The sequence below is a fragment of the Schistocerca cancellata genome, chromosome 9, assembly GCF_023864275.1.
Source record: "Schistocerca cancellata isolate TAMUIC-IGC-003103 chromosome 9, iqSchCanc2.1, whole genome shotgun sequence".
Classification (NCBI taxonomy): domain Eukaryota; kingdom Metazoa; phylum Arthropoda; class Insecta; order Orthoptera; family Acrididae; genus Schistocerca; species Schistocerca cancellata.
In genome coordinates, this window is record NC_064634.1 from 511043658 (window position 1) to 511058179 (window position 14522).

The 14522-nt window shown below is 39.0% G+C and overlaps 1 protein-coding gene across 6 annotated transcripts in view; it reads right to left on the minus strand.

The window, feature by feature from the left end:
* The window catches only part of LOC126101112 (GDP-D-glucose phosphorylase 1), a 92841-nt gene that overhangs the window by 33609 nt on the left and 44710 nt on the right, over positions 1-14522 (minus strand). For all 6 annotated transcript variants that reach the window (XM_049911794.1, XM_049911793.1, XM_049911791.1 and 3 more), the window contains one exon: positions 9615-9766. In XM_049911794.1, the coding sequence (XP_049767751.1) occupies positions 9615-9766 (152 nt within the window). The remainder of the gene's footprint in view (positions 1-9614; positions 9767-14522) is intronic.

Below are 14522 nucleotides of genomic sequence, written 5' to 3' on the forward strand. Positions count from 1 at the left end.
AGAGACCATGAGGATAAAATCAGAGAGATTAGAGCCCACACAGAGGCATACCGACAATCCTTCTTTCCACGAACAATACGAGACTGGAATAGAAGGGAGAACCGATAGAGGTACTGAAGGTACCCTCCGCCACACACCGTCAGGTGGCTTGCGGAGTATGGATGTAGATGTAGATGTAGATGACACCCCACATGTCCAGAATTGCTACAGAGTGACTCCAGGAACACTATTCTGAGTTTAAACACTTCCGCTGCCCACCAAACTCCCCAGATGTGAACATTATTGAGCACATCTGGGATGCCTTGCAGTGTGCTGTTCAAAAGAGATCTCCACCCCCTAGTACTCTTACGGATTTATGGGCAGCCCTGCAGGATACATGGTGTCAGTTCCCTCAGGCATTAGTTGAGTCCATCATGTTGCAGCACTTCTGCATGCTTGTGGGGGCCCTACACGATATTAGGCAGGTGTAGCTGTTTCTTTGGCTCTTCAATGTAGAATATATAATTTTCACTTTATATGTAAAAACATGTCACCGACATAAATATTGTGAAATTTTATATAGCCTGTGCCTCTTAACTTTATATGTAATTTTTTACTGAAAGAACTTGCAAAATGTGGCATGTGAATGAATTCTATTCTATTGTATTCTATTCTATATGTGTGATCCTCTGCTGCTTTCATTTCTCAAAGCTACCCATTCATCATCCTCTGTATTCCTTTCCCCTGCTTTAGTACAACATTGTCTAATGTTCCTTCTGAAACTTTCAACAGCCTCTGGTTCTTTCAATTTATCAAGGTCTCATCATTACCTCTTTACAATTTCTTCTGTTTTAATCCACAGCTCATAACCAATAAATTATGGTCAGATTAAACATCTGCTCCTGAAAATGTCTTGCAATTTAAAATCTGATTTCAAAATTTCTCTTACTGTTATATAATAAATCTGAGATCTTCCAGTGCCCTCAGGTCTCTACCTTGTACACAGCTTTCTTTCATGATCATTAAACCAACTGTTAGCAGTGATTTAATTATGTAAAATTCTGCCAGGTGGCTTCCTCTTTCATTCTTGTCCCCCAGTCCATGTTTTACTATTTTTCCTTTTCTTCCTTCCCCTACTATTGAATTCCATTCACCTATCACAACTGAATTTTTCTCTTCCTGAATAATCTTATTTCTCTCATCACATAATCTTTCAATCTCTTCGTCATCTGTAGAGATAATTTGCATATAACTGTGGTGATTGTTGGCTTCATGTGTATTTTGGCTCTGATAATTCATTTACTATGCTGTTCATAGTACCTTAACAGCATTCCTATTTCTTATTCATGTTGTGGCCTACTCCTCATGTCCTTTATTTGATTTTGTGTTGATAACTATACACACACCTAAACATAAATCCTCTTCTTCCTGCTACCAAACTTCACTAGTTCCCTCTACATCTAACTTCAACTTATCAATTTCCCTCTTCAAATTCTCTAATCTCCCTACCTGAGTAAGGGATCTAGGGTTCGACACTCTGTCAGACTGTTTACTCCTGCAAGTACTGAAAAGGCTGATGTTCCTTTTCAGAAACCACAGATTAATCTGGGCTCTCCATTGATAACCTGCCACCTTGACTGCATGTAAGATTGTAAGGTATAGCTGTTGTATCATTGAGGCATGCAAGTCACTCCACCTCAGTACTGCCCACAGTCCATGGGGGGCTTAACTGACAAACATATAACTAGCTATGAAAATTCCATTAAGCATAAAAGTCATAGCCCTTCATACACAGTGAACAACTGCAGCAGTCTGGTACACAGGTGTAGGTGACTCAGATAACAGCAAATAATGGAAAAGACTGCCAGTGTGTGGCCTTACGTTTGCCCACTGCAAAAATTCACATGACCAGCCACCAACATGAGCAGTGTTCTGACTGCAAGCATCCTTGCTGGACATCAGTGATGTTACACGTATTCATATTGATACACTCATATTTTCCACTTGCCCAGCTGACAAGGTTACTTAAGTAACTGCAGGCAATAACCAGTATCTTTGTGTGGACTGCACTCTGGAATACAATACCCATATTTCTGGTCTTTGTTTCACTAAGTGTGTCAGTTGGGCCCACAGATCATTTAGTAACCCGTCTCAATAATTTCTTGGGTTCTTTTAATGCCAAAATTTATTAAAATATCTTTAAAATCAATTTCTCATTGTGTATTATCATTAAATGCCCATAGACTTTCAATGTTTAGTGTGCTATTCATAAGATTTCCAGCATAGTATTACAGTTCTTCAGTTTTCCTCTCCTTCCTTGAACCCACTGTAGTTACTCTGGTGCTAAGGTTTTTCTCACAGTTCATCTTCCTTCCTTTCTGTCATGTATTTTCCACTTCCCTGGCTTGCTAACATAAGCCATGTTGGAACGCACAACCCTGCTAGTTTCACTACTGTAGTGAAGTATCTCCATCTGGCTGCATAATATAATATTGTTCTATAATATTTGTTCTCTATTACCAGATGAGATAGATCTCACTTTCTGGCCCTTTATTTGTCAGTCTCTTCATCCATTCCATTGGACTGAATACATGAGTAGAAGAAACAAGGTGACGCCACAGCATAGCATGGGCATACTGGGGGGTTGCAGTGTTAGTGACTCATTTGTCAGCCATTGGCAATCATATGGAGATCTGGGGGCTTGTCTGTGTACCCTCTGTTTTGACTCTGCAAGCAGTAACAGTGCTGATTTTTGAGGTGAACAGTATTTGCAACATGCAGTCAAGGTATAAACACGATCCACCAATGAGTATCTACTCCTGAAGTATCGAGGGATTGCTGCACGAGCTGGGCACAGTGTATCGGTGGTGTATCACTTCTTTCAACAGTGGTCTCTGTAACATTCCTACACTTGTAAATCAGTTTTTGAATGTCCACATAGTACAGGCACATGTCAAAATCAGTGCAATGTATGAACAGTGATGGCCGACCAAACATCATCTGGACAAAATCTGGATAAATGTTGCACATGCTGTGTCATCAGGAACTACTGGGAACCATACGCTTGCAGGATGATTAAGATCATGTGTGCCTTTGTCCAGGCTACCATTGCCATCATGATGTTACCACGTATGGCTACTCTGGTGTCATGAAATAGTTGACTGGAGAGTGGAATCACACTTCAGTGATGGGAGCATGTTTTGTCTGTATATAAGTGATGGACGAACACCTGTATGGTGTAGACCTCATGAGCTATTGCCCATGCACTACTGTTGTATGGTTAAATGATCATGGCATCCTCTTGGATAAAATATTCCGGAGGTAAAATAGTCACCCATTCAGATCTCCAGGTGGGGGATACTCAGGAGGACATTGTTATCAGGAGAAACAAAACTGGTATTGTACGGATCAGAGCATGGAATGTTGGATCTCTTAATTGGGCAAGTAGGTCAGAAAATTTAAAAAGGAAAATGGATAGGTTGAAGTTAAGTATAGTGGGAATTAGTGAAGTTTGGTGACAGGAGGAACAGGACTTCTGGTCAGGTGAATACAGTGTTGTAAGTACAAAATCAAATAGGGATAATGCAGGACTAGGTTTAATAATAAATAAAAAATAGAAATGTGGATAATCTAATATGGACAGCATAGTGAATGCGTTATTGTATCCAAGATAGACATGAAGCTCACACTCACCACAGTCATGCAAGTTGACATTCCAGCTAGCTCTACAGATGATGAAGAGATCGAAGAAATGTATGATGAGATAAAAGAAATTACTCAGATAGTTATGGGAGACAAAAATTTAATATTCATGAGGGTATTCATGAGGGGGGGGGGGGGGGGAGTGGCTGGAATTTGATAGTAGGAAAAGGAAGAGATGGAAAAATAGTAGATGAAATAGACTGGGGCTAAGTAATGGAAGAGGAAGCCACTTGGTAAAATTTTGCACAGAAAGGATCATGAAAGAAGGTTGTATATATGGAAGAGGCCTGGAGACTCTGGAAGGTTTCAGATTGATTATATAATGGTAAGACAGAGATTTAGGCTCAAATGGCTCTGAGCACTATGGGACTCAACTGCTGAGGTCATTAGTCCCCTAGAACTTAGAACTAGTTAAACCTAACTAACCTAAGGACATCACAAACATCCATGCCCGAGGCAGGATTCAAACCTGCGACCGTAGCGGTCTCACGGTTCCAGACTGCAGCGCCAGAACCGCGCAGCCACTTCGGCCGGCCAGAGATTTAGGAATCAGGTTTTAAATTATAAGACATTCCCAGGGGCGGCTGTGGACCCTGACCACAACTTAATGGTTGTGAACTGTAGATTAAAACTGAAGAAACTGCCAAAAGGCAGGAATTTAAGGAGATGGGACTCAGGTAAACTGAATGAACAAGAGGTTGCAGAGTGTTTCAGATAGAGCGTTTGGAATCGATTGTCAAGAGCAAGGGAAAGGAATACAGTAGAAGAAGAATAGATAGCTTGGAGAGATGAAATAGTGAAGGCAGAACAAGATCAAGTAGGTAAAAAAAAAGAGATATTGAATTTAACTGATGAAAGGAGAAAATATTAAAATCCAGTAAATGAAGTAGGCAAAAGGGAATACAAATGTCTCAAAAATGAGATCAACAGGAAGTGCAAAATGGCTAAACAGGAATGGCTAGAAGATAAATGTAAGGATGTAGAAGCATATATCATTAGCAGTAAAATAGATACCACCTACAGGAAAATTAAAGAGACCTTTGGAGAGAAGAGAACCACCTGTATGAATATCAAGAGCTCAGATGGAAAACCAGTCCTACGCAAAGAGGGAAAGCAGAAAGGTGGACGGAGTACATAGAGTGTCTATACAATGGATATGCACTTGAGGGAAATATTATGGAAATGCAAGAGGATGTAAATGCAGATGAGATGGGGATATGTAACTGCATGAAGAATTTGACACAGCACTGAAAGATACAAGTCGAAACAAGGCCCTGGGAGTAGAAAAACATTCTGTTAGAGCTACTGATAGCCTTGGGAGAGGCAGCCAGAATAAAACTCTTCCATTTGGTGAGCAGGATGTATGAAACAGGCGAAATACCCTCAGACTTAATAATTCCAATTCAACAGAAAGTAGTTGCTGAGAGGCGTGAAAATTACCAAATTATCAGTTTAATGTTACAATATTGTGAAAAGGAAAGTTGCTACTCACCATATAGCACAGATCACAGATAGGCACAACAAAAAGACTGTCACAAATATAGATTTCAGCCAGTAAGGTCTTCGTCAAAATTGAATGACAAACACACACACTCTCTCTCTCTCTCTCTCTCTCTCTCTCTCTCTCTCTCACACACACACACACACACACACACACACACACAACCTCGGGGAAGATCAGTTTGGATTCCAGAGAAATGTAGGAACACACGAGGTAATATTGACCCCATGACTTCTCATAGAAGACAGGTTAAGGAAAGACAAACCTACATTTGTAGCATTACTAGACTTAGAGAAAGCTTTCAATAGTGTTGACTGGAATGTTCTCTTTCAAATTCTAGAGGTGGCAGGGGTAAAATACTAGGAGCGAAAGGTTATTTATAATCTGTACAGAAATCAGATGGCAGAGTCGAGGGGCACAAATGGGAAGCAGTGATTCAAAAGAGAATTAGACAGGAACGGAGTGAGACAGGGTTGTAGCCAACATCACATGTTATTCAATCTATATATTTAGCAAGCAGTTAAGGAAACAAAAGGAAAATTTGGAGGAGGATTTAAAATCCAGGGAGAAGAAATAAAATTTTTGAGGTCTGCTGATTACATTGTAATTCTTTCGGAGACAGCACAGCACTTGGATGAGCAGTTGAAGAGAATTGGCAGTGTCTTGAAAGGAGGATATAAGATGAACATCAACACAAGCAAAATGAGGATAATGGAATGTTGTCACATTAAATCAGGTGATCCTGAGGGAATGAGATTAGGAAATGACACTTAAAGTAGTAGATGAGTTTTGCCATTTGGGCAGCAATATAACTGATGATCGTTGAAGTAGAGAGGATATATAATGTAGGTTTGCAATAGCAAGGAAAGCATTTCTGAAGAAGAGAAATTTGTTAACATCAAATATAGATTCTATTCAATGTCAGGAAGTCTTTTCTAAAAGTATCTGCATGGAGTGTAGCCTTGTATGAAAGTTAAACATGGACAATAAACAGTTTAGAGAAGAAGATAATAGAAGCTTTTGAACTGTGGTGCTACAGAGGAATGCTGAAGATTAGATCGATAGATCACATAACTAATGAGGAGGTACTGAATGGAATTGAGGAGAAGAGGAATTTGTGGCACAACTTGACTACGAGAAGAGATTGAGTGGTAGGACACACTCTGAAGCATCAAGGGATCACCAATTTAGTATCGGAGGGAAGCATGGACAGTAAAAATCACAGAGGGAGCCCAGGAGATGAATACAGTAAGTAGATTCAGAAGGCTGTAGGTTGCAGTAGTTACTCAAAGACGAAGAGTCTTGCTCAGGATAGAGTAGCATGGAGAGCTGCATCAAGCCAGTCTTAGCTCTCAAGCCAGTCTTTGGACTGAAGCCCACAACAACAACAACAACAACAACAACAACTGCAATTTCTCCAACAGGTTGCTGATGTGCTTTTTCAGCAGAACAATTCACGTTCACATATGGCTTCTGTGACACAACACGACATTCATGGTGTACAACAACTGCTGTTGCCATCAAGATCACCAAATCTCTCTCCAATTGAACACATATGGAACATGATGAAGTTACAGGGCCTGCAGGAACAACTGACAAACTGCAACAACAGGCACAACAGTCTGTCACAGGATGCCATTTGGCACCTTTATGATCATTTGCATGTGAACACACACCTGCATTGTGCTGTCAGAGGGGAGGTACACAGTGAATTGATGTGACTGCACACCCTTTACTGTGACACACGTGTTTCATTTGATCCAAATTTGTTATGCTACCTGTGACCTCACTTGTAATTAAAATGACCATGTCCATGAGGGTGTTGCACTTTTTTTCAGTAGTGTATGTTACACAAGTATTTGAACATCTTTATAGTCTAGGAACACTGATGAATTATTGTTTTCATTTATCAAGTGAAATCAATTACTGTGTTATAAGTCTTTATAACAGCATGTGGTATCCTAGCGAAAAGAGTAATGCTTATTGCACTATTATTAAAAGAGCTGTACTGGCACACATATTTGTGCCAAGGTAACAGAATACATAGTAGGAAGATGTATTTCAAATATATTATGATTCTATCACTTAACAGCAAATTCCATGACACCACATCACTAAGTGATCAGAAAATGAGACCTCAGCAAAAAAGTAATAGCCATCTAAAACAGGACTTCATGATTCAGAACCTATACAGCTGAAATTTGAATAAAAGAGATTTAAACCTCTTGATTGCTTTCTCTCTATAACTTATAGCTTTTCTCAATATGTTTGTTTTCAACAACATAGCATACATGACATTCTGTCTAATTCCATAACACTACAAGTTTAGTTAATAACAGGAGACTGTCTACACTAGGGGTAGTCAACTTTTTTAGCAACAGCCCACTTCTGTATTTCTGCTAGTAATAAAATTTTCTAACCAACCATCGGTTCCACAGTAATGGTGATTTATGAAGTGGGGAAGTAAATTTATAAAGCAGAGTTACAGCAAGTTAAAACATATAATTATAATAATAATAATAATAATAAATAATAATAATAATAATAATAATAATTACTTACTACATGCTTTACATCCAAACATTATGCAAACCAAGTGAAAATATCTTTAAAACCTCTACCAGCTACCACACACCGTGAAAGCTGGAACATCAACTAGTGTGCTGTAGAGACCAGTTTGACTACCACTGATCTACACATTCAGAAAGATATGTTTGATCACAAAACATACACTGCTGAGCCGTATCAGAAGTAATAAACTGTTTTGTCACTATTTGAGGCATTCCTAAATCCTACTGCATGGCCGTTAAGACATTATGATTTCTTACACAATAATATTAGTCTGCAGCTGTTAACTACTTTGCCTTTCTTTTCTCTGAGATGGTCCAGTCCCAAAAGGTACAAATCAGCAGAACATCTGAGATTATTTAAGGTTCTGACTTATTGTCAAGAGAGATTGGTGCCTTATGGCGTGAGGATAAGATGGTGACCTGTAAATTCTAAAATCTTCTGTGTGAAAGATAGTGATGAAATGTCTTGGCATAGAGCACATAACACACAATTCGTTCTACGGCTTCCACACAAGATCAGAAGAAACATAATGTTTAGGTAATTGTCCTATCTTTCTCACATCAGTATCAACCTGTACATATAATAAAACTCTAAACTTGGGATGATGATACACTACAGATATTACATTACATTGAAGACAAAAACAAGACTTCAGCTTCTCAATTTCAGATTGTTTGAATATTGTTTATACGTGTTATAAGGATGGTCAACCTCCTAAAGGCTGTAATTATAAACTTATAACACAATTATTTCAGAATTTATCTTATCACTACATCTAGAATTTCATTGCAATTTTGTTTTCACTTACTATTAATGAAATGAAATAATTTATGTAACTTCTATGTGGTGTAGCATCACCCTGTCATCAGCACAATGAAGAAGAAATGAAACACTTATTCCTTCCACGTCTTGTGACTGCAGAGAAACATAATGTGACAACATTGTGTGATGAGAAACCTTGGAAAGAAGACAGAAGTGTAATAAAGCCAAGAAATTCTGCAAGATCTTAAGCCAGCTGGACTCCAGACAAAAGATGCAAAGCACAAAGATAAAATTGATACTCTTCTTAATAACCACTAATCTTCAGCAGAAATGACACCCTGAATGAGTATAGTGGTTTAAGACATATACAGAAAGTTACAATCAGAAGGAATGAAACAGTACTAGGCAGAGTGCATGAACCAATCAAAGAAAAACTGAATGTGGAATGACTCGAGATCCAATGGGACCAATAAAGTTAGTATTCCTATGACATTTAATCAGCACTGCTTTAGGAAAATTCTTACAAAGCAACTTGCAGTACAACATTGACATATAAAAACAATTAATCCCAAATAAAACAATGGAAACTCCCGGTTGGAATGTCAACAATGAAAGGAAAAGATAAGATTGCTACTTACCATAAAGATGACACATTAAGTTGCAAACAGGAAGCAAGTACATATGATAGACTACTCTGACAGCTGGTGGTCATGCATGCATGAGGTGTGCTTGCTTGTCGAAGGTATGGTGTGTGTCTCTCTTGGTTTTTCTAATGAAGGCTGTGACTTAAAGTTGATTTGTAAGTTTCTTTTAATTGCGCCTATCTGCAACTTAATATGTCATCTTTATGGTAAGTATCAGTCCATTTTTTACTTCTATTATTAATCCAGAATATTTAGAAAGGGAAAAATCAAATTTCTGTACCCAAAATGCTATCTTGTGTTTCTTAAATTCTGAATACATTGTTTGATATGTATTTAGACTGCAATATCTTTTGTTGACATTTACAAATTCTAGTGTTTCTTTTTCTGTCAAGCTTCATTTTGTACAAAAATAGAGAACCAATAAAAGCAATAATGGAAAAACAGTTAATACAGACCTGAAGAAGATTTCCTCGCCCACACATAAACACGGACTGTGTTGCAAATTTTAGAGTTTGTATGCGAAGAGGAAAAATCAGTTCCTCTGGTTATATATATATTGTGTGCTACATTGTTGCATACTAGAAAATTTGTTAGCTTGAATACATCCCTGTGAAATGGGAAATAAAGACAAAATAATCTTTCAATCAAGATTATCAACAAATTAAATTATATAAAACTAATTTATGAACAGGAAGATTAACATATAGTTCATCTGTCTTACAGTGTTTTCTCAGTGAAAAAAGAAAAAAAATCCAGCACATACTTCACATACAATAAATAGTAAAAGTAAGATAATAAAATAGAGAATAAATGTTTTCTATTTCACACAATTCATGTACATGAAACATACTCCCAAATGTTTTAAGCAGAACTAATGCTCCTCATTATTACTGACCACACACACTGCTGTAGCTACCAGTTTTGTGTGTGCACCACTTCATAGTTCGCAGGTGACGTTTGTGCTTGATTCGGCCACTAGAGGCCACCCGGCCTCTGCTGACCATTTGTGTATTGCTAATTGTATTGTACTTTGCCTTCCTCGTGTGTGCACTATCCGAGTAATAAATTACAGTGTTCTTGGGTTAGAACACTTTTCTGGTAATGTGTAGTGTTCAGCTCCATGTATTCCACTTCAGTCACTGGTCCTTTGAGCTTAATTTCCACAGAGGCAGTGCTTAATCTCTTCTTGAGCTACAGCAGACACTGACAGTAGCTACTTCCAGTTTAATAACGCATTGGCACAACCTGCAGTTCCATCAACAACATACCTGCTGCCATTCCCTGCATATGGCACTGCAGCAGAACACTGGGGCACTTGTGAAAAATGCCTGTGGCAATATTTCCAGGTATTTGGGGAAACAGATGTAAATTTGTGCAAGGCCTTCTTATTGTTGTGGATTTTGTGTCTTTCTATATGGGTCTAAGTTCCACCTGAGGACAGAACTAGTCTCTCTTTTTAGCCTTCCGGCATATTTGCCAGACAAAACTGCTTGTCACTTACTGCAGTGGGCTCTTTTCCTGTGACAATACAATTATGAGTTACGTTTTTGGCCTGTGGTGCAATATGCCATTGCTATTGCCTTGTTGTATTTGTCAACTGGTCCAGATGAACAGTGTGATAAGGTGGAACTACTTTGTTTTCATTTAAACATGAAAGCTCAAAATATTGTTGATGATTTTCCTACTACCACCACCACTAAAATTGCAGATGCAGATCCTGTGTTAAATTGTTTCTTTTGTCCAATACTGTCTGGACAAACTTCTGGGCTGTGCCTCTGATCCTCTGAGAAATTATTTTACATTACAAAATTGTCTCTCTGTTTGCAGTGGCGTACTGTTGTTGGCTACTGAGGACACTAGTCCCTTGTTTGTGGGCACGTCTGCATTTCAGTGTGAGATTATGAGTTTATAATACGTGGACAATTAGCATGTGTCACACACAAAAGCACTACCACGCAGGTATGTGTTTTGGCCAGACATTGATGGCGAAATAGTATGAATTGTTGCAGCCTGCTCACAGTGTGCTCCCCATCACACAACTCCTCATGATTCTTTGTCACCATGGTCCAATCCATAGCAGTCACAGGAAAGAATTCACGTAGATTTTGTGGGACCTTTTTTGAGTTTCTACGTGCTTGTTATAACTGATGCTTATACTAAGATTCCGTATGTGGTGCATTGCCTGTTTACCTCTGTGGCAGCAACAATTTCAACTTTTTCAAAAAATGTTTGCAATGGTAGGTCTTATATATACATTAGTTACAGACAGTGACACCTAATTCATATCTTAGGAACCTGAAGATATTTTGCAAAAAACAAAACAACAACTGGTGTTCACCACATCACAGTTCCTCCTTTCCACCCTCAATCAAATGGGGAAGCAGAATGACTAGTACAAACATTTAAGACTCGGATGAAAAAATATGTTTCGAATGTCACAGGAAGTAGCTCTTTACCAGTTCCTCAGTTCTTATAGTTTCACCTTTGTTGGCGATAAGAGCATCGCAGAGTTTTTGCATAGTCAGCACCAGACTCTGCTAAATCTGCTTCAGCCTGGCTTCTGGCCTGGCACATCTTTTTAGGCTCACGGATTTGGCCTCTGACCACACGAATGATGGAGGTTCATGTGGGTGGCTGCGCAATTGGCGTGCCTCTGCTGTCCCTGCATCTTCCGTCTGCCCAACTGTCTCCTAAATTGCAGCCAGTGCCCTCACCTTCCCCGCCACCACTGCCAACATTTTCACAACTGTTTCCTCTGACGTGGGTACCCCCTTCAGCTGTCGGGGCCACGGCAGAACCCCGGCTCCCATTGTGTCGCAGCCAACATCTCTGCCACTGCCATCTCCGCTGCAGCTGGGGCCACCTGTTCTGCCATCTATGCCACAACTTCCTTCCCTCGGGGTGGAATTGCACATGGCTACGGAAGCACCACCAGCATTACCTGTCCTACCACATGGCCTCTCACGGGGAGGTGGGCACTGCACCTGTCCATGCTCATGCCACTTCCAACACTACACACCAGTGGTAGCCGTGTTGCATGACTTAATAATCTTTGTCACCCACTGAAGAAATGGACGTGAGCACAGTGTTCACTTCTTTGCAAAGGTAGAGGAGTGCCTTGTCTTCCATGTGTGTGTACTGGTCAAGCAACAAGGTACAGTGTTCTTGGGTTATAGCACAAACTGTCATCAATTTCAGTTTCAACTAAATGAAAATAAAAACTATTACTTATCACACATCAGCTAACATACTGATAAACACTTCTACAAAATCCTTGTTTCTTGAAGTATGGAGTAAAAAAGGTTGAAGAAAATGGAAGCATTTAAACATATCAAAAGAAAATAATTTAGGACAGTACGTAAAACAGGGACAGAACACAGTACAAGACAAAAATCAACACTAACATCCTACCAACAAACAAACCTGGAATTGAAAAATGAGCAGTATCATTCCGAAGTAAAGGAAAAGTGACTATGAAATGAAATGCAGTTGAATTAGTATTGACTGAAAAAGGAAAGAAAAGGGAAAGAAAATGCAATTGATAGAATAAGGAGAAACCAAATAAAAGAAATGACAAATCACAAGTTGTAAAAGGCAGATAACATCAGCAAACAAACAAGTGGGGAAAAAAAAAAAAAAAAGAAAAGACAGATGATTGTAGAAACAAAAACAGTAGGAACTGGGAAGGAGATCATCACATTTCTGGAGTTTGCAGTGTTCTTTAAATATTTACAAGAAATACAAGAAAGTCACAAATTATGAAACAAGGAAAAGTGGATAGAAAGTCCAGGGAAAGTGGATAGAAGATTTATATTAGTTGGATGGATTCTGGATTGGGTCACAAATTTCTTTGATAACTCACATTCAGGACACTAGTGTCACCTATTCTAGAGTTCTATTCAAATTTTTGTAGTCCTTATCAAATAGACAAGACAGTAGACATCAAAGAATTTCGAAGATACACTGCTGAGACTGGTATATCCAATATGAAACTGTAACATACATGAAACTTCCTGACAGATTATTGCAGAGAAATGCTTAGCCACAGCCTAGGAGAAGAATCTTCACTCTGGAGCAGAGTATATACTGATGTGAAATTTCCTACCAGATTACAACAGTGTGTTGGACCAAGACTCAGATCTAAGACCCTTGCCTTTCATGGGCAAGTGCTCTGTCAAATGAGCTATCCAAACACAAATCACAATCCAGCCTCACAGCTCAACATTTGCCAATGCTACTCCTTCTACATCCCAAACTTCACAGAAGTTCTCCCCTACATATCTTGTAGGGCTAACATTCTTGAATGAAATGATATTGGAGAGCCTTGGGAAAGCAAAGCTGTGAATTCTAAGAAAGTGCAAATGAGTTGTCACAGTCAAACTTTGGCTGCAAGCAGAGTTCACCAATCAGTGGCGAGACAAGGTGCCAACCACAATGTGCTTGATTTCATTGGGTGCTTCACAATCTGTGCCATCTGGATCCTTGCCACTAACACCAGCTTCCCTGAATTATGCAAACAATAGTTATCCTTGCAAGAATTCTTCAATCCTGTAACCATGCAGGCCTCAACCACTGCTAATCCCAACCCTGGATCTGCCTTTACCCCTGCTCTATGACTGTAACTTCACTCGTTCTACATCCATACCCTCCATTCCACTGTCTCCCTCTATATTGGTTCTATCTACCCCTCCCAATCCACTTCTCCATCTCATTGTGCATTACACAGCCAGCAAAATGTAGCCATGCAGGTACATATGTGTATGTACATGTATTTGTTACCTCTGCAGAATGATTTGTCCAAAATTTTAGCAATGTTCTCAGTCTTCTTTACTTGCCTGTCAGTGACTCAACACACTGATTGTACACTTAGTTCTTACTTTTACTTCTTCCATAATTTTTATAATTCACCTACAAAGAGGTAACTTACAAACCACTTGTCTGATTCTTGTGCTCTGCTAATCAGGGAGAGGAGAAAGAGAAGAGAACACAAAATATCCAAAGAAGAGCAGAATGTTTTGTCACACATTTGGAAGTATGAGAGCATTGGGGAGATATAATATATTCCAGCTTTACTGGCAGACAATACAAAAGAGATCTATGTGTGGAGAGATATACTTTCAAAATTCTGAGTCTTCCAAAAAGAGTCAAGTGTCATACTGGTTCCTCTCACATATATCTTGAAAATAAGCATAATGATAAAACCAGACAAATTGAGCTCATACAGGATCTTGCTTACAGTAATGAACCATTCATGTAGTATCATTTGCCACAAATCAGAAGGTAGCTTGTAGATGCAGGAAGATTAACAAAACTCAAATTATGAATGGAAACAACATTAAAAAAACCGCTTTGATCCTGATTAT